This window comes from Tyto alba, unplaced genomic scaffold (genome assembly GCF_018691265.1).
Source record: "Tyto alba isolate M040663 unplaced genomic scaffold, T.alba_DEE_v4.0 Super-Scaffold_41, whole genome shotgun sequence".
NCBI lineage: Eukaryota > Metazoa > Chordata > Aves > Strigiformes > Tytonidae > Tyto > Tyto alba.
Window position 1 is genome coordinate 11927405 of NW_024881317.1, and position 25674 is coordinate 11953078.

The following is a 25674-nucleotide window of genomic DNA, read 5'->3' on the forward strand; positions in this document are numbered from 1 at the left end:
TTATTTGCCTCACAGACAACTTGTTTTATTAAAAGTTACATGTTATTCCAGATCATAAGTACAAAAATGTATTGTCACAGAGTAAAGGCTAGGTCTTATTTCACTTTGGTAGGACAGAAGGTATATTACAAAATTTACAGTTACACTAATAGGTTTACATGCCATTGTTTGTAATAAAATTACACTGAAATAAATACTAGCAGAAACTGAGGAATTCATGAACTAAATGTGTATTATTAATAAAAAGCTAAAACATCAGAAAAACACTAACTCTGGTTTGATTATTTTATTCTCCAGTAAGTAATCAAAAGACAATAAGGAAAAGACAACAAGGAAAACACTATCTTGCACTATATATAATACAAATTTTCCACAAAGGCTCATATATACGCATGTTCACTATAGGTGTTCACGTGCACAATTACTTGAGGCAAACACATTTTCCTTAGTACCAGAGTGGGTGTGCTCTTGCTCCTTCCTCCTCTTCTCTGCTTAACAAATGGCAGAGCATGATCCATGGCATTTCCTCTATGCAGGTGAGTCAATTTCTGTGTAGTTCAACACTAAAATTTCTCTGCAGTTTTAGTCTTTTTATTGTTTTGGAATAATCTGTTTACCCTGTTGGCCTCTTTTGGCATGCCCTGTTAAGCCTGGATGGATGTCCTTTTTTTTTTTTTTTTTTAACAAATCTTAATACTTCACTTGGAGATGCAAAGAAAACATGGTACTTTATGAGACAAGTAGGAACTATACTAGGGTCATTAACAGCGATATTCAGAATGGTGAAAAGGTATGAAATACTTGTTTTTCCAGTGCATTGTTTGGAGGGATAATACAGCACTTGTCCTGGATAGCGCATCTGAACTTAACAAATGAACTTCTAGTCAAACTACTCATCTGTGTACATTAACAGGGTCAGCTATATGTCTGTATCTAATTGAAGTATACATTTGCTACATACATGTAACAGTTTATTATTTAATTCTGTAAGCTCTGATACCACACTTTGATTTTCCTTGTCTCTATGTTCCCTAAGACAGAAACAGCATAGGAGAAAATCTTTGGCTCATGTCCTAATGCATTTATTTCGAGGAGGGAGGTATATACTTATTGATATTACACACACACACACTTCTGTATAACTCTTCTATCCCTGCTGGAAAATTTTATCATCAGAACCTCTGAATTAAAAATACTCAGCCTTTAGATTTCATGCTGAGTTCAACTGCTTTATGGGCCCAGCTTCATACGTAGAGACATGTTACTCAGAGGCAGAAGTTAACTTTACAGGTAAGGGAAGTGAAGCGCACAGGACTGCAGGCTGAGTTGGGCTCAATCTTGGGTATATTGGTGTGGAGTATTCTCTTCCGTTCATTCTTCTGTGGTATGTTTCTAAACATCCTATTGCAACACCACTGGTCTGAAAAGTCAGCAGTAACATCATAGTTGATTTGAATGTTATAACAGCACCAGTATTGCTGAAGTTAGACAAAAATTTCCATTTTCAGTAAGGTGAAATTACGAAGTCTGTTTTGCATTAGAGAAGTAGTTCCCATCTCTTTCTGTGGGATTCAACCATTTGAATTTTTTTCTGTCAGGTAGTAATGAAGAAACCACACTGCTATTGAATGTTTTTAAAGTTTAATGTGATACACTACTTTCAAAATTCTACAGCATCTGATTTATCTTCAGAATCCATAAAATGGCAGCAATGTGTTAACTTTCCCACCAAGCGAACAGGAAAAATGTTGTAAATTATTCATATAAACAATTACTTTGAATGTCAGTATTTATTACTAAGTGTCCCCAGTCAAAATCAGCATTCTTACTAATGACAGCATTGGAATTTTACTAAAATAATGTCTCAAGACAAGGGGTAACAGTTCGAGAATTATGTTACATTGTTTGGTACCTTAATGGGTGACCTCATTTTCTGGTATCAATAGATTGGTGTCTTACTGCCACACAATCTTTTCATCTTAGTGGGAAAGCTTTCCTGTTCTAACCTTGCTGCAGTTACCATTAAGTTTTGTGTCGCAAAACAAGTTTGAACTCAGCTGATGAGCAGCTTTTTGGAGTACTTTTGAGACACAAGTCAGTGCTACCTGGGAGTATATTAACTGCATTATAGTAAATGATGGGAAAATAGTAAGTTTTCCCCTCTCCTTACTTTGGTATTTTCAAGGATAGGAATAGGTGGAACGCATTTATACATCACATTACATTTTATATAAGTATGCTATGACCATCTTTTATAAGGGCAGACTGATTTTTAAAGCATTCAGGCAAAATACTGAAACTCATTGCAAGAGAAAAACAAGAACAGATCACTATGTTACTCTGCAATTGGGCCTGAAGGAAGCCTATGTGGAAAACCAGCTGGACTCAAACTGAAAAAGAATTGCAAGAAGCAGTGACAAAGGATTTAAATCAGGTGAGATTACAAGTGCTTTGGGAAGTTCTGCTGTAGATTCCAAGTTGACATTTCTTTTCAATCTCAATGTATCTTTAACCCATGCAGTGACATGACCCTTTATTCAACCTAGGCTTGGATGACATTTGTGCTACCTTCCAGAAAAGGAATTGTTTTTTTGCAGCTCCCTCTCTTACTCATTTTGAGAAAAGGATTAAACACTCCCTCTGACCAAGCATACAGGCATGCTGAAGTGAAGCCACTTCATGCTCCTGGCTAAACAAAGAACAAAAATACCCACAGTAAGCAAAAGCAGATGGCTTCAGTGGCAGGAAATGAATGAGCCAGACCGCAGGTAAAATGGTTCTCTGGACACATCGTGGAGGTTTGTAATGACAGGTTCTTTGTTATCTGGGGCCTCCCCACAGGAGGCCAGATGTCTTCTGTTGTGAAAGGAGAAAGATAGAGATGCTCTTCCTTTTCCTCCCCCTTTAACTTATGGCTGTTTAAGTTACTGCTAATGGAAGTAGAAGCCTGTTTTCCTCCTTGCTCTCTAATGTTTTTGGAAACAGAAGAGATAGGTAGTGAAGGGGTATTCTGATATGAAAGAAAAGGCCCAGAAGTGGCCTTTACCTCTCCCTGACCTTCATTTTAAAGAACAGGAAGGTCAGTGCTGCTAATTGAACTTGAAAGGATTAACCACTTGATCGCTTTCATTCAGTGGAACAAAATTATTCTTTAGTTTCAAAGCTCGAAAGATATATCAGCGATATTGAGACATTTTCAGTGTGAGGTGGATGACTTTGTTGGTTTGGCTTCTTATACCAGTACTGAAATTAAATAGAGGATTTAAATATTTTTAGAGAGGGGAGAGCAGGAGATGGAAGAAAGGGGGGAATTACATCTGCTGCTCAGACAAAACAGATTTGCAGCAGAAGTGACAATAACCTCCTTCCTGCCCTCATACAGAGTTATCACAGGAATATCAACAGATCATAATTAATTACAGATATTAGATGTGCCTTTGTCACTTGGTATTAGAATGACTTTTGTATTACACTGAGGTTGCACGGGAAGAAAAAGAATCTGAACCCAATCCCTGGACACAGTATTCCAGATTTAAAATCTTTTCTGTACATTGATTTCACCTGAGAATTAAAATTAATTTACTTTTGGAATAGATTCTAAATTCCCCTTGTTCAAATAAAGTGAGGTACACAAAACTTAAATTTGGAAACCATTTTTAACCTTATGAAACTATTTTCCAAAAGTAACAAAGAACAGCTTATATAAGCTTTTATCTGACCTCTGCTTCTTAAATAAAAAAACATGTTTTCAGGGAAATGTGTCTTGGAAGTAACTCCCCCTCCCTCCCCCCACTCCCCCCCAGATTCTTCTCTCTGTTTCCTGTAAAACATTAGGTCAGTGGGTTCATTTTATTTTTGTCTAAAGTGGGTGAAAGTTTCCTTCTCAAGCTATTATACTTGTGTGATTTTTTAAAAATATTACAAGAATCTTTGTTTAAGAAATACAAGAACAGATGGAAATGTAAAAAGACTTATCAAAATCCATACCAAAGGAAATAGCATTAATCATTGTAAAAAGCCAGAATAACCTCTCAATAGCAGTAAGAACCAAATTATTAAGAAACGTGTTGTTTCAATAGCACTGAGACATGGCTGTTGATTTTTCTCATTGCCTGGCACATGAACTCAATATAGATGTATATTTAAAAACAGTCTTTCTCATTCTGACTTCAAGCCTGTGTTTCTTACAGTGCTGCTATAGTTCATACACACTTTATGTGCACTCATGTAACTTAACTAGCACTTCTCTTTGCAAATTCAGGAGATGTGTCTTGGTTGTCTACTGAAATACATTTTTATACGCATTCACTTGTGCAGAGAAGCATACAAATCTGAAGTATGACTTGCAGAGTGTATTTGTATCTTGTGTTTTAAGCAATGTTAACTTTGATTTCAATATTCTGATGCATTAAAAAATATAGTACGAATCAGTTGTTTGAACCTGTATGGATTGCTGTGTAAGCGTATAAAGATTTTCTTAAAGTATTTTTCATGACACTATATTTACCAGGGTGTGAGAGTTACTTCTTGGAGAGTATGCTGCAAGTGACAATTTGGGCAGATTTTCTGAGGAAAATCTACAACAAAAATTTTGGAATTTTTGTTTTAAAAATAATCTATTATAATTTTTCAGTCTGTGTCACCTTGACAAGATTTATTTTTTTCTCCAGTAACATACTTCATACTTCTGGGAATATTCAGAAATATTTATCCATCTTATACTGTATCTCTAATGAAACATTTCTTTTCTACCTTAAGACTTTAACTTTTACCATCGTGAATTTTTCTGTCAGAACACTGCATCATGATAAAAATATATTAATACAACTCTGCTTGTAAAGATATAGCTTAGGTCTATTCTATTACCTCTGCCAGCATTAGCTGCACTGGTATAGCTTGGCAAAGTCACACCTGTACAATTACATTCACGTGTGATGACTGTGAGCAGTGCTACACTTACAGCAAAAATTTCATCAGCATAGGCAGTCTTATTTATGCTGCTCAAATTTGCAGTATTACTGCAAAAGGAAAAACAGCAGATTCATAGTCTGCCTAATTTAAGAAAGTCTTGTCAGAAATGTTGTTGCAACCACCATCTTCCCTGTTTCTTCTCTCTGCAGATTACTTTGTCTTAGGTCCTGCAAGAAGATCTACGTTTTCAGACAACTCCTACAGTGCAATGAGCCCTTTCTGCTGCTTAGAAAATAAGCATGTGACATCTATAAAACTTTATTGTCTATGATATGCCATAGTGACATTTGTTAAGTTAGTGTTCCCCAAAATAATAATTATATTATATAATGATAATAAACACTTAACTAAATTAATGTTTGAAGTAGTCTAAAATTATCCAAGGAGTTGAGAATAATCTTAACGTAACAGAATGTGAATGGTACGATAGAAATCATGCACTGTATAATGACGTCTAATGAGATCAATCTTATCTATTACTAGGACAATTTTCCAGAATTTATCTTGGAAGTACGTAATTTATATTCTATTCACTTAATGTGGTCTTTAATTTTCTATTTCCGCCCCCCCCACCCCCAATTAAATACCATCCTAATTTCAGTATACTTTTGATGTCGTAAAAATGAAATCAGTATTACTGAGCAAAACACCCAAACGAACGTATTAATAAAAAGCTAGCATGCTAATTCCTTTTTACAGTTAGAGAGATCTACAACAAGAGGAGCCAAATCCTCTTATCCCTACCTCAGGAAACAATCTCACTGTGATGAGCGTATCAGGTCTGTAGGTTCAAACGCAGCAATATTTAGCAAAGCAGGACTGTTTTCAAATAAGCAATTCTATTCAGAGTGCTCATCTGAGTAGTTCTACATCAAGTATGCTGGACATGAAGTTTGCAGCTTAGTTTTGAACAAATACAGCAGCCATTATTAAGACTACAATCTATTTCCAGATTTCAGTTAGATAAAAAGGTACACATGTGCAGTTTATCATTACGAAAGAAACAAAATAAAATGTAGTGTTACTTACCTATAGACAGACATCTTATTTTCCTGCACAACACTTGGCATTTTTAATCAATGTGTACATAAATGAAAAGAAAAAAAGCAGATTATCATATTGTCCTTTGTAGTTCTCTTTCAAAATCTCCTGATGATAGTCCACAAGGAAATAATAAATTGCTTCTATTGTGGAAAGGTATGTATCTGGCTTTCCCTTCTGATGACGCCAAAAGCAAGTTTTCCTTGTCTTCAATTCAATTTGCAGCAACCCTGTCAAGAAAAAAAGATGATATACATTAGACAATGTGGATTGGTGGATGGGGTGACAAACAGGTCCTTAGTTTTGTTTTCTGACTTTGCTGCTAACCTGCTACATGCCTGCATGCAAATAATTTCTCTTCCTGGACCTCCATTTTTCATTTACAGAACGGAGGCAATAATTTTATCCTCCTTTGTGGACCACTTTGAAATCTGATGAAAAAGTGCTGTAAATTCTAGGTTACAATTCTCATATTTCCAATTAAAACCTGTAAGTTATCTTTTATTTATATAGCCTCACAGCCCCCAGTAAACTGCAGGGTCTCTTCAGATGGGAAGAATGAAACGCACACTTACAGAGACTCACCAGTGTTCACAAAATGATTAATAAACTTAATCTTTTGCAAATCTAGTACCTTTCAAGTGTAAACCAGAATCCTTCAGACTGTTAGTTTTGCTGAACTGATGAATATTTGCTAAGAGCCAGACATTTTTCATTTATGCTTGTTAAGTAACTGAAATCTCAGCATTACTCAGGAGTAATTATGGTCTTTAATTTTATTAGAAACTAAAACATTCTCACTTGAGATGAAATAAGTAAGTTCAGCCTCTGTATGGCACATGAAAATCTTGTATTTACTATAGTCTCTGTAACTGTTTTATTACTCAGATGATTTTTAAACATGTATCTTGGTTTTCATGTTACTTAAGAGGCACAAATTATTCAAAATTAAAACCACCTTAATGTGTAATCACTTTGTAAACAGGAGGGACAGTTGGATTATAAAGAATAGCATATATGCCTGTCAATAATACCAGGATCAGGTTGAAATATTTTATTTTTCTAAAAGTTAAAATCGGGATACTACAAGTGTGTCATGGGATGGTTTAGTACAAGTAATAGTATAAATACCAATATGGTTTAAGAATTGCTTGGAAGTTATGGACAGAGAAGTTTGGGCAGATAAGCTTTAGTAAGGTCCAAATCCAGGAGCACCAACTGGTGCAACCCAGCACTTGTAATTCTATACTTTTTACCTTCAAACTACATTTAATTCTTTCTAGTGTAATTGCAAGATGGATTGAGTTGTTTGCTTTGCAGTTGGTAATATATATCTTGCATAGTAGAAGAAACCTCTCCTACAGCATTTTTAAAAAAACTGAAGAACAGGAGATTTCATCACAGAATCTAAGTGTTATTGTTGGCATTTCGGAACCAAAAATTCAAAAACATGTAGTCTAATACCTCTAATAATCCTATCCATGTGTATTCAGAATAATAATAGGAAACTGTATTAAGCTTCTTTCTCTCAAGAGGTTTTAATACTTGAATTCTCAGCCTCAGTCAAAGTAAAAACTTTGATCAAATTCAGCGATGTTTCCACCTTAACAGCAGTGAACTAAATTTAGGGGACAATTCCTCCAGTGTAAACTCCCACCTATCTGTGGTTTGAATACAAAGAAAAGTTCACTGAAGGCATCATCACTGATACTACTGAGCTTATCACAAATGCAGGAACAGCTGATTTCAAACATAGAATTTTAGGAAATTTTTCAACAAAAAAATATTAGAAGTGGTTAAGAGTTACAGTTTACTGAGCATGTTTCTATCACCTGTACTCTCTCTGTTTCTATACAGACAAAGACAATGACAATACTGATTGTGCATATAAAAGCTTACAATACTAAGGAAATCAACATGTTGATTTTGCCTTTTTAGCACCAGCTTACTTTCAGCTTATTAGAAATAAACATTTCTATGAAACTGAGATCAAGCAAAATGGAAATAGAGCTACCTTTAAATCTGCTTTGGTAATGTAACCAAATTTCCCACACAAAAGTTATTCTCCTGTATATGTGTCTTATGGCAGACAGTACCCTTCAGAGAGATCTCCCGCCTTCCCGTAAATCTTTTTTTTTCTTATATGCTACATCCTATTATCACAGCACAGTCCCTATGTTTCCTCCACTACAATAACTGAATGTTCAAACCTGTAGGATCCTATACTAATCATGTTTGGTCACTGATATTACATCTAAGTGAGATTCTAAGTTCTTATATCAAGATGTACGTAAGCTATAAAGTTCACACACATACAGAAGCCAGTTGCTTACTCTGCAACAGAACCTCTTCATTCCTATAGTTCACATAGTCAACTGGGAGATCCACTACAATAAATACTAGTGCTGAGTAAATTATGGTTTGCACCTATGGTAGCTATTAAGAGTCTAAGATCTTGCTAAAGTGCCTATTTTATTTTAATGACAGTTCATTTCCTAAAGAGGCAGCAGTTCAAAAATGCTATTTCAGGCAGGAATTCTGATCCTTTTCTAATCTTTTAGATTCCCATGGTTTATAAGTAACTTGATGATTTAAGCTGAGGAAGAAGGGGTTTACATGCTTTGGATTCACCTTGCCTCTGCTATGGCCCCCTGAATGATGTCAGCATATATTATTTTAGAAAGAAAGTGGAAACTCATGCCAGAACTCCTACTTTTTCTTTGCATCACATCTCTGTGATTTTGTGGGAAGAAGAAAGTTGAAAATAGAAGACGCCAAGAGATCTGTCAGAAAAGAAGGATGAGGGGAGTTTGCCTCAGAGAACATCAACCTTCTGCTCTCAAATATATCCTAGCTGTGCATAGGCAAAGGCTACTGTTTTCTTGCAGAAATTAAAGGAAGCACAGAAAATTTAAAAAAAACCTACAAACAAACCAACCAACCAACCAAAGAAACCCCAACCAGAGCAGATATATGATTCAGCCTTGTACAAGAGAATGTGTACGCTAATAAAATAAGACATTTGGGTAATACCAAGTGGATCGAACTTACAGTAAAAAATCCCAATCTGTTTAACAACTATCTTGATGTTGCCAATAAGCTTCATCACTCATATGAGAAAGTAATAAATATCGTTAGATGCAACTGTTTCCTTTCTGACCTAGTGATCACTTTTAATGATGTTATCAATCCTAGACATTGCCAACTTTCAATTATTTCCTGTCTTTGACGCAACTGATTTAGTTTTGCTTTCTAATGATATATTATACCACTTTTCCAAGAAGATATAGAGTATTCTTTTGTCCAAGTTTTCTAGGCTTTTTTTTTTATTATTATTAAAGATTGATGTACTCATTTGCTTTCACTTGCAGTACAATTAGCTAGATTTACTCTCTATATAGATGCAGGCTTATAAAACACAAGGGTTTTTTTTTACATTTTCTTGGCTTCATTAATGTTTTCATCCAATATTTCTTATAACTTAATCCATCTGAATAAGTACTGCAATTACTTTTTATTTGGAATTAGGAACACTCCTTTTTTGAACTCTAATATATGAGGAATATTTTGTTGGATAGTAACTTCCTTTGCAGTTGAACTGAAAAATGACAACAGTTCTCTACTTTTCATGTGTGTGCAACATAAAAACTTCGTCAGTTTATGCCTAAGGAAACTTTGCCCCATTCATCTTGGAAGCAAAAACTGCAGTCTCTAAAAGGAGTATTGATGCAACTTATGTCCTTTATGACAAGCACTAAGGAAAGCAATGAATACACAGGTTGTGCACAGTTATACCTGCTGTATGGAGGGTAAAATTCTCCCCTGAGCGTGGACTTGCATGATGCCAGTCACACCTTACAGCAATCCTGAAAGGTGCCCAGGGAAAGAGAGGACTGGAATGCAACTGGAATTGGAGATGAAGTTCTAGAGAGGAGGGAAGAGTCCACCTGATCAGCATTCACATGGGGTAACTGGAAAACATTCTTTAAGAGCTCCAAAGTAACACCAGTCATGAATTTTTGACTGATACACTGCATAAGCTTCCACAGAAATCTTCCATTCCCCTGGCTGCCTGTTACTTTTCTTAAATTGATCCTTTCAAAATAAGTTCCAAATCCTTTACAGTAATTTGCAACATGCAATTACTCTAATCTTTATAGTAATACTTCAGTTTATTTGATAGAGTATGGTTTGTGTTAAACAAAATACTCAGAAACAGGATTTTAATTAGTCAATACATTATACTAACGTGGGATTCTTTAATAAACTGACTAGACATCAAAGCAACATTCATCTTGAATGTAAGAAGTCTGTGAAATTCCCAGTGCAAAGCAGATGCTAGTAAGTAGTTATATATTTTATATATAAACTTGTATAAAATTGATAGCCTGCCTCCCAGCTAAGTGCACTTTTCACTAATAAAAGTATTTTCAAGCTCCTGTTTATCTCAAAGGAAATGGAATGCTATTGCTAAATTGTTTTATTTTTTGTGGTTTTATTTAGAATACTTAAATGTAAACTTCTTTTAATGAACCTAAGACAAAAAACCTTTGCATAATTACAAGTTTTTGCTTTCAGAGATGGGAGGGTGAGGGTGCAGAGTGCAAGCAAGCATTCCCCTTTTGCCTGCAAAGTAGTGAGATCATTGAAAGGACCATGAAACAAAGACCTTCACTAGCAAAAGGAACCAAGCCATGACATACTTGCGTTCTACCTCCTAGATCCCGCGTTCCCCTTTTAGTGGCCTGTCTGCCACTAGCCTGTACAAAAATGCTCCCCTGGGTCTCCTGAAAAAGCAGCCAGCCACCTGCAAAGGAAATCTTTCTGGCTTCCTTCAGAGGTCATTCAAACTACTGTTCTACTATCTAAGATGACAGCTTCCATTCTGTGAGACTGAGGAAATTTGTTCCAGTAAAGAAATGAGAGAAATAAATATAAATGCTTTTGTAATAGTCATTCTTTTGCAAAACAAATTATATGACATAGAAAGTAACGGAGTCTTCGGCTCAGGAAATCTTCTACAGTACTGAAATAGGCTGTTAAATTTTTCATGTATACTCAGATATAGGATTAGATATACACTTATATCATGCTCAGGTCTATTATAGGGACATATATTTGCCTTAATTATTTCTGTAGCAATAACACCTCAATAGCAACTTTTTTTTTTTTTACCTTGAAGTCGTTCATCAGTTATTATTTTGTTAGTCTGATTCCAGGTACTGTCAATAAATATTATTTTCTTTAGTCTAGTGCCTTCACTCCTGTTGCTCGAGATGCATTTATTTAGATTATTTTCTTCTTCTTTAGGTTCCATTTTTGCTTGCTTAAGAAATGGCTCTCTGGAATAGTCATCGTCATTATCACAAATACTTTTCTTAGTGTACTTTTGGAGATGGAAAGTGATATCTTTTACTGAAACTGAATTTGGGCCAGGAAATATAAGTGCTATCTAAATGAAGAAAAGAAAGAAATGTGAGCACCGACAAAATCCAATAAAACACCAGGAACTGGTTCATTAAAGAACAGAAATTTTCTATTCCCTCCCACAAACATTCAAGTCAGGACAAGACAAAGTATCTCTTAAAAGATATTCTACAATCTAAAATGATAAAATATTATGTTAAAATAATGAATAAAGATATCTGAGACCTTTAATTAAATGTCACCTCAATACTACACTATAAACTGTAATACTTTTGTAAAAAAACTTTTTCAGCCAAGAGACTGGCATCAGCCCTGAGGAAGTTCAGATTTCACTTGTCATGCCAGTATACGGGGCAGGAAGGCCATAAAGATTAGTTTCTAATTTCATTCACAAATTTTAGATCAGAAGAAATGATCTCTTCTGCCCTCGTGTCTACTGCACGTCCCACAAATATATTGCATGAAAAAGACCAGTGATGGTCACACTTAGTAGTTTTTCAGTAGCTTATTGCAGCCTTCAGAATCTGTGACTTGAAAAGCCTGGACAATACAAAGTCACTTCACTCCCTTCCCACTTTTGCCTGCCTTCCCCAGTGCTCTTTCTGCTTTTTTTCAGCTTCCTGCCTCTTTGCCACCTATGCTTTCCTTGATGGCTCATTCCCTGATGAAAGGTACATCTCTATGAGATATGGCTATTATCCTCTTCTGCAGGTAGTCAAACAATAATGGAAGTGTTAATTATGACATTGAATGTGCAAATATTAGATTTCAGATTAATCACACCATTTAAATGAGCATATAAATCCAAGTTGATAGGTCACTTTTTTCAGGCTCTGTGCTGACTGCGATAGACAGTAGTTGCATTTTAGTACGTTTTCTCTGTAATAGCAAACGTTAAAAAATTTTACAGAAGTTTAAATACGGCAGCTGCTGAATATGACGAGCACAACACCTAACTGCTGTTTAACTGGCTGTAAATCGAGTAATTTCATAAGTTTGGGCAAAGTATTTCTTATGGTACACAATGAATCAAATTATCCATTATCTAAGGTGGTAAACATAGAAAATTCAAGGTGCTGAGATAGTGCTAATTGCAGGCCCAAGCTGTGAGAGACTGCAAGATGGAGTGGACTAGATTAATAGAATAGTGCTTCCCTCCTGCTCCCTCCCAGCAGAGCGCAGTACCAGCGCACAGGAGGTACAGGAGGTACCTCTGCATCTCCCCAGAACAAAGCCCGGCTATCTATACAGAATTTCTTACTTCATGTCTTTTTTCTTCATATTCTGGAATGCAAGGGTATTTATAAATTGTAACATCATCAGGTGCCAGGAGCTTAGCATGCACAGCGGTGCTTTTACCATCTGTTTCATTTGGGTGTTTAATAATGTCAATCTTCAAAGGTAACTACAGTGAGAAAGAAAAAAAAAAGAAATAAGCAATATTTATGATCACAGGTACAAGAATTTATGCAACATCTAGGAGAAATCCCTATGGACATGTAATTAAGTCATATTTGACAGCTTTTGACAATGTTTTTGTTTTAATAGGTTTAGAACTAAACTAGAGACAAGTGACAAGAAGCACCTGTTATATTCTCTCAGTTCATGTAAATACGTAAGTATGCAATGAATTCAATTTGGAATGCTGCAGCAGTAGTGTGGTAAAACCTCCGGAAATAGTATCAATAAGGTAAATAAGACGTGGTCTTAATCTGAGCAGTATAATGGTCTAAATATAAATACTTATCTGAAGTATTCACCCTATTGCAAAAATGGCCACTTCAGTGAAAATATACCTAGGTCAAATTTCCAAAGTACTTCTAAAGTATTTTCATGATGCTTTCAAAATACAGAGCATCTTCAAAATGCATTTTAGTTCCTAAGTGATTCTGCAAAATGTCTAAGTCCTCTTTGATGCCTTCTTCAAGTATATTAGCTGAAAGGCACTACACTTTTTATTCTTTATTTATATTTTGAGAGTGGTTACCTGAATCACACAACCATGACAACTAGGAATGCCTTATGTAAAGTTCACTCACGGTTATGGACAAATCATATTTTTTGTTCACAATATACCCTGTTCTGGCTAGGGTTCTTAGAAACTGAAGAATGAAGGCAAGAGCACTGTAAAGAAACTTTTAAGAACTAAGTGAGAACATAGGAATAAGCTGAGTGACTTCAATTTATATTCTCATCTAGTAGATACATAACAGTTTATGTGAGTATTGGAACACTGTCAAGTATTTGTACATGTAATTGCACAAATAAGAACAATAATTTGATCTAACTGTAGTTTATTCATACTGTGTTAAAGATGAAGGTCCATAAAGAAAGAATCAGAAGAGAAATGGTCACAGACAGACTATCTGTTCTCTGTCCCCAGTAACTAAAAAGCACAAGAACATTATAAAAAAATTGAGAAGAAATATTAACCTTCACAGTTGGAATTTCTTTGGTAGGCACAGTTTCAACAGGAACAAAGCATGTGTAACAATAAAACATCCTTGAACTACTGCATCGGGGGCATTTTGATCTGCCACTCTTTTTTGCCTTTTCAAGTACTTTCTGTGATGCTAACTGTAATTGCTGAAGTGGGTGATCTTGAAATGAGGACGGAGTCTGCAATTCCAGACTTTCCAAACATTCAGTATTTCTTTTTGGTCCTTCAGGGTTTTCTTCATTTAAGAGCGTAGATGAATTTAAAGACATGATTAGCTGAAACAAACAATATGTTATAGCTGTTAAAGAAAATCCAATATACTAATTTATTGGAAATGATTCTGTATGATCCTATTTAGCCAAAAATATTAATCAAATAAAGTATTTCCTACATAATAATAAAATAATCTGATTTAGTTGTTATAGCACCAAGAACTCCAAACAGACTTCAGGAGAGCATGAGATAAACAGCTAGAAAGAACTGGAGATCTGTATCTTTAATGCACATAAATGCACATTCATAATTTTCCTAAGGTGAGTTATCCCACTCACTTAACTTGTGCAGGATTGTATTTTTTACTATTCTTACGATCAGTGTCTAAAGCTTGTGAAAACACTGGTAGACACTATTCACCTGGATGAACAGTCCCATTAGTCTTCAGCATGACTACTGACAATTAATTAAATGTCTACAGGACAGAAATCCTTAAGAGAAATGTTAATTTTACAAATTCACATCTTTATCCGGAAATTTATTGTGTGTGGGCAAACCAAACTACCTGAATGAAATCCCTGTTGACAAACTTTGTGAGATAAAAGGAATCCTCCAGAAGCAAGGCTTGAGGCTGAAAAATTAGTCTCGAGAGCTAAAACGGCTTTGGTACTCCATGTACCAGACAGTAAGGGCTGACCCAGTCTAGACTCATTCTGCAAGTTCGTATTTATTAACGCTGATGGATTTTTTTTCAGGCTTTCTTCAAGACAGATGTCTCACCCACTGCAGCTGCCATAACATTTTCAGTGTGTACTCTAAGTAATGTATCAGAAACATGACTGTTTGCCCATACCCAACCCAGACAGAGTTGGTATTGCTGCGTGCAGAGGTCCATAGTCACTGTTTTAGTGAAACCCTTCTGACTAGGTCACTCAGAGTCCCCTCTGATCTTCAAAGCAGCCCACAATCAGGAGTCTGCAGAGCCTGCAGTAGTTACAAACTGCCTTTTGCACCCCGTGCTGCATCACTTAAAATGAAAAAAGTCATTCTCAGTATTTACTTTCAGCTAATTTAGGTTTACTTTCTCATGTCAGGGATCACACTTGTGAAATGATGTAACAAAACAGTCATGTTTAACAAAAACAAACAAACAATAATTCCTGAGATGGGATCCAAAGTTAAGTGTTTAAATAAAACCAAGTGTCATTTAATTGAAAAATAACAAAAACAAAACACCCCGCTAACTTTCCAATAAAAATTTTAAATTAATCCCAGAAAAATTAGGTGTTGTTTTCTGGTAAAATTAAATACCCATGCATGCTATGATACTTTCACCTCCTCTGCCAACAAGCTGTAACTCTTGAAAGTTCAAGGATGCCCATTCCAATAAACACAAAATCTAGTATGCATACAAATTTTATAGTGCAATTTGCTTTAAAGTATCTCTGAGATAAAGCAAATATACCCTACATCTCGGACTAACCCATACTATTATCAAGTTTCCTCGAGAAGCAAAGAGGGCCAGAGGCCCTGTTAATTTGACATGCATTCCCAGCCTGCAAACTGATTCTTTTCAGTATAATGTCTTACGGCACTGTGTTCAACTATGACACCCTGTAGCACTTTCATTATTGATATTGACAAGAGATATGCTACTCTAACAGCACAGGAAAACCTTCATGGACACAAACAATAGCTGTTCACAGAGTTACAGCAGTATGCATGCTATAGAAATATACATGTATATTTCTAAAAAAAAAAAAGGCAGCAATAGAGTTTACACAACTTGTAAGACCCAAATCTCAATTCAGACATAAAATTTTAAGAACGTAACAACTTCATCTACAAATGATAGGCAACTCCAAATCTCCTAATCTCCAAAACCCTGACAAATCACCACCGCTGGAGGGTACCCGCCACACTTCACCCTTCAACTGCAATTCCGAGACCATTTACAACCTCAGTCGGGGTACAGGGGCTCTGTGTAAACATCAGGAGGTGTCAAAAAGCGCGCTCGTGTCAGTCACTGCCGTGTGCTTGCTCATCCCTCCTCGCTAAACGCCGCTGCGCGATGTGGAAGCGGCACGTTTGGGGCTCGGGCTGAGGCGGCAACAGCTTCCGAGGACGCAGCCGAGACCCTCAACCAGGGGAGTGCGGCCCGGCCATTTACGGGCCTGGGGCTTCCTGTGGCCCTACAGTGCCAGGGCAGCACACAGCAGGCTGGGGGAGGCGCAGCGGAACTGCGAGGGGCATAGGCCTTCGCTACTGGGATGTCTCACGGAAAGTAACCACGCAGTTCTGCTCCCGAGGCGTGACTGAGCCGCCCCTGTCACCGCGGGGACACCGGGGCCTCTGAGGGCGGGCAGAAGCCTCCTCCCGCGGTCGGGCCAGGCCAGGCCAAGCCAAGCCAAGCCACCGCGGGGAGAACCGCCAGGCCGCCCCGGGCACGGCCCCGAGGCCCCGCCACCCCCCCCCCCCCCCCCCCCCCCCCCCCCCGTCGTGGCCGCCTGCCCGCCACGGGCCGCGGGGCTGCCAGGAATGCGCTACCTCCCGGCCGTGCTCCCTCTTCTCGCCTCGACGCCCTCGCGGCGGGACAGGGAGCTCCGCTCCAGCCTCGCTCCCTCGGCTCCAGCCCCTCCGCGGGCCGGCGCTCGCCGCACAGGCCCCGGAACGAAACTGTCGGGCTCGGCCGCCGCGGGGAGGAGGGGGGCCGGAAGAGTGTGCCTGGCGGGGCGCTTTTCGGCGGGGCACGGTTGCTAGGGGCCTCTTAGTGACGGCACGCGCGGGGCTGGAGACAGACAGACAGACTGGGTGATTGCCTGAGGGCCCTTCTCCGTGGCGAGGTGCTCTCCTCCCCGCGCAGCTTCGCGGCTGGCGGCGGCTCGGGGTCACCCCACGGGAGAGGAGGGCGGCTCCTGACACTGGGTTTTGTGTTTTCCTCAGGGCCTCCCGCCGCCAACCGTCTTTCCCGTGTTTCCTGTCACTAAAACCCGTTACCTGCAGGGTCCCGTTCTCCAGCCTGGGTCCCGTTCCAGGTTTACCCAGCCCGTGTGAAATGTCGCCGACGCTTCCCGCGTGGGAGGCGGTACTGCCTTGCGGGGCCTGGCCGCCGGTGCAAGTACCTGGAAACCATTCTGATGGGAGTCTGATAAGGTTTTGTTTCACTCCCTTGTTAACTCCAGGAAAGCTAGGTCAATTAGATTTTTTTAACCTGTATTCTTTTTGATTTTCCACTTAGTAGTATACTTGCTGTGTACTTACGGTTGACACCAACGGCTGGAAGAACCGTGTTGCCGTATTCCTTCCTTCCTGTTTTGCATCTCTCTCCAAATAGGACATGGGATCTTTTCAGTGGAATTCCTTGGCCTGGTTGAGGATACTGCTCTGTAGTAGCATTTATCCAATATTCAGTGTTCAGTAACTGAATTTTTAGGCTGCAGTAACTAAACTAAACTAGTAATTTTGGTATACAGAATATTTCTCTCGACTCAAGGAAATAAAGTCTGTCATATATTAGTTGTAATAGTCTTAGGGGGAAAAAATTGACATTGTAGGCAGAGTTTATGCCAAACTTTGATCTCAATTACACCCCAAAAACCTCACTGACTTCAGTGGTATTACATTCAGTGGCAAAGGATTTCTACCAGCATTCGGTTGTTACTTGGTTTATTTTGACTTGATCTGTTTTTCTTGCTAGCAGTATGTAATACATTGCAGTATTAGGAAAAAATGGCAACATTTCACCATCCATAATTTTTATCTCCTTATGCTTTGACAATACTTCTTGATGCAGAGTAGTTAATGGTGTTAAAATAAAAATATGTTTATTGGACACAAGAATTTTAGAATAGTTTTAAAATTTCTTTCTTGCCAAACTTAATTATAATAGGTTTTACCAAGTGCACTATCTCTTACTTTGTTGGAGTGAATTCTTGGGGTGTTTAATCCAGAACTTGATGTTTGGGAACAAACAGAGCCTGCTCATTATTTAGAAGCAGGCTCTGAAATATTAATTACTTCTTTGTATACTTTTATTCTATATAGTTATTTGCACAAAAGCTGTGATATTAACAAAACCATTTTTAGGAATGGTTGTTGTAGAATTTTTATTGGGGGTTCTTAATTTCACAATTTACTAAAAAGTTCATTTTTTTCAAACCAGTATTTCTCACTCTTTGTTTCTGCCCAGATGTAACAGTGTAAAGTTTGAGTTTTTAACTATACTGAACTCAGAATATACCAGTTGATTGATTTCAGTAAGACTTCTGCTAATCTGCAACCCTCACATTTCTTCTAAAAAAACCCTGAATATGTAAGAACAGAGCAAGTTTGCCAGGTGATTCGACACTTTTTCTTCAGTATGTATTTAGAAGTACATAAATAATAATCTAAATATTTTGTATGGAGGTACTGAGAAGAAGATGGAAGTCCTATGTTTATGATTAAATGTCCCTAACATATTTTTCCCATTTTTAGCATGTTTTCCAGCATAGAAGAATGTGTACTGTTCTTCTGTTTATTGGAAGAAAATACAATGAACATGCTGTATATATGCTATAGTGGTAGCATTGACTGTCAGTTTTATTTATCTAAAGTTTAAATATTTGCTAATATATGTTATCTTAGGGGTTTTTTAAATCATTCAGGTGAGAACAATTCTTACTGTATGTCAGCAGAAAATGCAAAAGCCTGCTTTGACTTTGTAAGAATTCTTTCAGTCTCAAGATTTGGTGTGTCTGACTGCTTATTATTTTAACAACCCATGTGTATGGTGAAGTGAACATGCAGGAGTCAAGTCCTGAGCAAAGTCATGTGAATGTAAATATTGAGAATAGAGTTTGGGCATAGATTGTATTTCCAAGACCCTCGGGCACTGGAAACTACGGGGTTTGCAGAAATGGCAAACGCTTAAGAGAACAGCTTCTCTGTTGTTAACTTCCCTGTTTCTCAAAGCTAAAGCATGGAGGAAACTTTTTGTCTGCTGTACAGCAATCTATTGTTGGAAGCATGCATGGGTGATGACACTGAATCAAGCTTTGTTTAAAATATTTGATCAGTCCATGGCGTTACTAACATAACAGAAAGTCCTGAACCCTGAGGCAAAAAGTTCTGATGAGTATGAGAAGGGGAATAGCTAGTTTTGATTTTTAATGAGCTTGATTTCTTTTCTTATACAGATGAGACTGCTAGGAAAACCTTTTTGAATATGCCTTTGTATTTTGTTAAGAATTTAATATAATGTGGTTACCAGTGATTTGTCAAAATTACATTATTTTTGGAGGAAACAGAACATTCTTCCTGACCTGCCTACATCATTTGCAAGTATTGATTCACTCAAAGGCTTTAATTATAGACCTACTAGAAAAATTGCTCTTTTGCTTGGAACCAAAACTTTTTCTCTCACGCAAACAAAGAAACAAAAAATGTTTAAAAGGATTTTGGTGGGCAGAACTTTTAATTATAATATTTATTTTTTTCTTTAAAAGGTGTATTTTTAAGAGGAGCGGTCTGACATAAAAATAGAAACATTTTAATTTGGAATGATGTCAAAACAAAATATTAATATGTTATAATTTTCTAATTGGTTTTACTCACCTTTTCCCTGTTTGCCCTAAAGTTAACATATGTATATTAATAGTTTGCATTTAATTTGATTTTTTTTTTAAGAAATAATTTGGCTTGCTTTTGTGATATTAAGATAGAACATGCCATTGTCTTTCAGTTTTACTAGAGGTTTTAAAACCACATTGATTACTCTGTATTAATACTTACTAATTTTTTTCAGGGAAGCAACCAATTTGGTGATTAACTTCAGATGACTACCGTTGGTTTCAACAATTAGCTCAAATATTTAAACTACTAGTTTAAATTCTTTGCTAGACCAAGGAACAGAGTTTCCTCCAATGCTTCCAAGCCTGTTCTCAACAGATGGAAGACGTTACTGTCCTGTCCGAGAACTTAAATTGCACATGATTTTATTTGTCTCTTTAGAAACATAATATCCCTTTTTTTCTTGAGTTATCTCAGTCTCTAACTAAAAAGTTATAGTCTTTTTAATTACTCTGTGCATGCTGTAATGGGCCTTCCTGGCCTATTTTTGTTTTTCTATCTTTTTGAGATGATGTAATCATCTCTGAATACGGTACATGGGAGAGGAAGAAATCAGAGTCTATGTTTGGCAACAATAATGTTGCCAAAATTAGAGATTCTTAGAAGGCATATGTAAAATGCATTTTTACTGGTGTAAAATATAGTAAATAAAGTTCACAGATTACCTAATTTAATCTTTGCATTTGTGTAATTTTCAGAAATATCAATTTTTACTATGTACTCATTGCAGAAGTCAAGTTGTTACTCATTGCAGAATGGCCAAGTTGTATCTCTCTCGATAAACCTTATTCTTTGGTAGATAAGTTAGGAAAAGAGTATTCCTTCAATGCTACGTGTAAATATCTGTATGAACATGTTCTATTGAATGTCAGTCCACTCTCAGATTTGGAGAAGAGAATATGTGCATGTACCATTGAACTAGAGAAACATGCTGAAAAAATATTTTCATTACAGTGTGGACTAGCATATCTAGAGGAACATTTTACTGCCCTTGAACAGAGTAAATGTCAGACACTGGCCGAGATAAGTGTTTACAGCTTTTCTACTGTTTGAAACTCTGAAGTGTCAAGTTTATAGTTTAAAAGATTCTAATAAGCTAAACTCACAGTTCTGCCTGGGGTTTAGGAACATTTTGTTTCAGGACTAAATGAAGTTAAGGCAAAAGTCTACAAAAACATCTTGTTCTCCACACATCTTGGTATTATAAAAGAAAGACATGTAGAAAGACAAAAATGGTGATTTTTAAGCCTTTCAATCATTCCAGTGAGGCAGGAGGACTAGACAGTGTTAAGTTCTGTGCACATACGCATTTAGGTGTAGATGTAGATATATAAAAAGTCCTTGCCCACTTATCACTTTTAATCAATTAAGTCATCAATCCAGCCTCTATTTCTAGCTAAATCTTGCTAATTTTTTACATCATTGCTACAGAGCAACTCGGTGCACAGGAAATTCTGATTCAGACAAGTGAGGTGGGGAAAGTGGAAGTATATTACATATTTTTAATTTGTTTTGTGGATTAGACAAGAAAGACCAGATTTTCAGGTTTCTTCCTCGGATCCAGAAGTGGGATTGCAACTATGTCTGTATGTTTGTGGGGGGGAAAAACAACTTGAAAAAGTACTTTTTTTTTTTTTCTTTATATCACCAGAAGTATTTTGTAGTCACCTAATGTCTCATTTTTAGACCATTGCTCCTTATCTGAAGTATATTCACAGTTCATAGTATGAATTTACTTAGCTGAACATATTGTTTATATCATTGTGTGAAATAGCATTAATTATGAATTAAGTATTTCAACATCTTTCAGGTTTCCAAATACATTGTTGACAAGTCAAAGGGTAGAAATGTAGAGATGAGCTTTTTTTATGCTACATATAGAAATGTACATAGCATTATGTCTTATGAATATGCTTTGTATTGGAATTCAGAGAATTACCTCTGATACCAAACCAAGGGAAAGAAAAGTTTTGAGATTCATTCATTGAAGAGTTAGTAAATTTTTATAAGACTACACAATAGATATATTGGGTAATGGAAATTTCAAATACAGTGTAAATATGATGGTTTTATTCATCTGGCATATTATGGGCAAATCTTGGTGCCTAGTGTCTGGGATTTTCCACTGTGCAAGATGAGGGACTTGAAGGAGAACAAATGTGTCTGGTAGTTTGGAATGTGTCGATCCTGGTATTTCTTGGATGTTGGTTAAATGTCAGGCATGAACAGGTTCTTTATTTGAAATATTAATGTGAATACTGAAAACAACGGGCCCTAAATTATTAATAACCCATTGAGTTAATATGTTGTGATTTAAAATTTTTAGCATAAGGCCATATCATGCTTTTAGTTTGGCTTATTAAAGATCAATTAAAGTTTTTATTGAAGAAAATACTGAGATACGTAAAAATAAAACCATTGTTAGATTCTTCTGAGACATCTTGGAAATTTGACATGGGTTTAGTATTTTTTGATAAAAAATTTTTGAGAAAGAAGAAACAAACTTAATCAAAGACTGAAGTGGTGATTTCATGTATATTGACAGACTCTTAAGGGTAATAAAGCAACTGCTAAAGAAATAATTTTTATAAAACAGGGTCATCGGCAAGTGACTACTTCTCTTTTAGAATATTTTTAAAATTTTACTTTAGAAAAAGAATTGGTTGAATATTTGAAATAGCATTTTCTAATTGGAGCAGCTGTTTAAAACAGAGAGAATGTAATAATTAGCTTTAGTTCCTTTTTTCTTTTCTTTTTAGAGCTATAACTACCCTGGCTTCAAGGTAAAACGACTTTCAGAATTACCAAGCCATTTGGAAGCTCCAAAACTTTGAGACTTACTTATAAAAACTCAGCATTTCCAAGTATGTATTCTCTTCCAGTATCCTAAACTAAAGCTGCTGGTATGGGGTGTTGCAAATATTTTGACACATTTGTCTTTGTGTTCTGTTTTCATACTCCTTTTAGTATCACTATTGGCATCTCTTGGAGCTACAAAAGTGAAAAATCTAGTAGTCATTTACTATTAGAAGCCATTATCGTTGAAGGATTTTTCTTGCTGCCCTGTCCTTATGGCCCAGAGTTCACCGATAGCTGAAGTGCTGAAATAAATAATGTTAAACTAGTATTAAACTTGAAAAGAATTCCAAAAGTAAGATAAACCCAGAATTAGAATATAGAATATGTAATTTTATTGCAGTCCCCCTTGGCATATGTTACACATCATCTTAAATTACATGATCAGGTTTTTTTAATGTAGCATTGAGTATACAAACCTGACAATGCTGAGGGAGTGATTTAAGATTATGCAGTGAGGTGATTGTAACACCTATATATGATTTGCTGCAGGAATTGCAGTATCAGTAAAGTAGGAGCTTGCAGCAAGGATATAAAACACTTGAATGCTATTATGCAGATGAATTTCAAATCAATTTTTTCTGGGGGTGATCATTCCCTTTTACTCCACAGCTGGTTAGCACGAACCTGAACGTTGTGAAACTGATCTTGCAGCAGCAGTGTCTGCAGAAGTATGTACATGCTCAAGTACATACTCCTGCCTCTCACCTGAGGGTGTAAAAAGTGAAGACATTCCTTATTTCTTTCATATGACCAACAGCAACAAAAGGAAGCTCTTAGGTCTCCAGGTACCTAATACAGTCTACAGGTTTCTAATAGTCAGGTGATCATAGTCATCATCAACATAAAACAATCACTAATTTGTTACTGGTATTAGATACTTTGTAATCCTGACTTTTGATTGATTTTAAATATTAAGTTACTATCATTAATCAAAAAAAATTTTATTTTTCTTTCTTTTAATGAAACCTATCTTTAAATAGTATTACACAGACTGAGTTTCACAATCTATGTTAAAATAGTTACTAGCTGATAAGACTGAAGAATATTGTAAATGTTATGTCACTTACTGCATTTTTCTGAATGAATTTTGAGTGCCTCAGATTTATAAATGAAGGAAACCATTAATTCCTGCCATTTGTCCAAATCTAAATACTGTCAAGCTGATAAAAACAAGTTGTGCAGAGTGAAGGATAGTTTTACAATTCAGATTGTTGAGCAGCCTTGATAAACTCTATGTCTAAATAGTGACCTGTTGATAGTATTTGCTGCAAAGCATGTGTGCACAAATGTAACATTTTTGAGAAAAAGTGTTTAAATACAAACAGAAACAGGCTAGTTAAAGTTGATGGTGAAATAGCAATATACTGAAGGAATCACTAGTCCTACAAAATATAAGAAGTCATAGTTTTTTTGCATAAAACCTGATGTCTTGGTACTCAAAGAATGGCTGTACACTTTACTGCTTGCACTGGATGAAAATGTTCTATGAGTTTATAATCTACAGCTATTCCTGTTAGAGGCATCTGTAATACACTGCCAGAACATGATGTAGCTTTCTGAAATGCCACATCTGTGTTTAAAAAAAAAACAAAACAAAACAAAACAACAACCTTGGAGGCCTGATTTTTAAATTTTGTTTATCTGTGCTTAGGTATGTGCAAATGTACACAGATAAGCAAGAAGCAAGGAATATGGAAATCCTATTAGCACTTCTTCACTCAGTTCTCACACAGTTTAGAATCAATGCTTGTCTCCTAACATAAAAGGAAATAAGTTAATCCAGTGTTTTCATCTGCTTTGTTGTGGTTATTTACAATATTTCTCTTCTTACTGTTTCTTAATTATGTAATAAACTTAGTGCAACAAATGCGACTTGCTGTTTTACTAATTTTGTATACCTTCATTTTTGTGTTTTAAACTTTATATATTTAGACTTTAAGTCTAACTAAATTAATTTAAAGCATTCTTAGATCTGTTGATATCAAACAAGCAAGCTGCATATTCCACAAGTACAAAAATGCAAGTGTTTTACTGATTAAGCTCAACTGCATTCAGATGTAGGCCCGAGACTAACTTTTCACGTAACTGTAAAGAGCAGTAGTCGGACATATGAAGAACTAATTTAGTTAGCAGGTTTATACCATGAAGCTTAAAATAAACCTTCAGATTAAATTGATTGTTTATTTTACTTTGCTTACTTTGTATAATGGTGCAAGGATTTATAAAAGGTATGAGTTTGGAATATTTAGGTTAAGAACATAAATCAAAAGTGTATGGTTTCTGTTACCTCAGGTGATCACTGTGTTCTTTATTAAGAAGAGAAGGAAAATATTAATGTGGCAGGAGATTGTGATTATGTACACTGGCTTTGATTCAGTACAGCACTTAGATTCCGTCTTAATTGTTGGCTGGTAGACTTAACATAGGCTTTAAATAATGCATGTTCTTAAGTGTTTTTCTGAAAAAAACAATACATTTAGCAGAACAACATCTTGGAGTAAGAGGTGGAACTAAATTAAGAATATGTGTTTCGGTGGTATTCTTTTGTGTTGTCAATGTCTCACATACAATAGGTAAACATGAGCTTTAAAGATGTCATGCATTGGTATATTAGCACACAACTATATCTGAAGTTATGCTGGTATCTTTTTCCTGATTTTTTTCCCCCTTGAAGCCTAACTAAGAAGAGCAAGACCACTTGTTTGACAGAATTGCAGATTTTGTGGCACATTTTCTTATTCCCAGGGATGCTAAATATGCTTTTTTTCAGATAACAATACGGTTAGCATTTTCAGTGATATATGGGTAGATGCTGCATTTCAGCTCATGAAAGTATTAACACGTCTCATAAATCAATTTACATGTATCCAGATTGGCAGCATTTGGCTCCAGAAGAGCTGGAAGCACATGAATGTACGTACCAGAGATAGAACAATCAGAAATGATGAGGAAAAGCTAGAAATTATCATGGGCAATCAGAAGTCCATTTTCTTGTCTGATAATGTGTGACTAGTAAAATTTAATGAGAATATTAAAAGGTATGATTTTTTTTAAAAGTCTTGTTTTTCATTAAATATAATTATGCAATATTAACAAATAATACTTTATTCTGC

At 36.2% G+C, this 25674-nt stretch overlaps 1 protein-coding gene across 1 annotated transcript; it reads right to left on the reverse strand.

Annotated features, from left to right (window-relative positions):
• Positions 1-16749, reverse strand: DTWD1 (DTW domain containing 1). The gene is made up of 7 exons (XM_042804194.1): positions 16640-16749; positions 14658-15119; positions 13873-14154; positions 12701-12844; positions 11188-11464; positions 6001-6242; positions 1-1420 (listed from the first exon to the last, which is right to left on the reverse strand). The coding sequence occupies exons 3-6, from the start codon at positions 14146-14148 to the stop codon at positions 6016-6018; spliced, it is 924 nt and encodes a 307-aa protein (XP_042660128.1). The 5' UTR covers positions 14149-14154; positions 14658-15119; positions 16640-16749; the 3' UTR covers positions 1-1420; positions 6001-6015.
• Positions 16750-25674: the final 8925 nt, after the last annotated feature.

Coding starts and splice junctions, on each gene's coding strand:
- DTWD1 (XM_042804194.1), bottom strand. CDS start 14,148: ATGTCTTTAAATTCATCTACGCTCTTAAATGAAGAAAACCCTGAAGGA. Junction 11,465..12,700: donor ATGAAGAAAAAAGACATGAA/GTAAGAAATTCT, acceptor TTCTTCATTTAG/ATAGCACTTATATTTCCTGG. Junction 6,243..11,187: donor AACTGATGAACGACTTCAAG/GTAAAAAAAAAA, acceptor TTTTCTTGACAG/GGTTGCTGCAAATTGAATTG.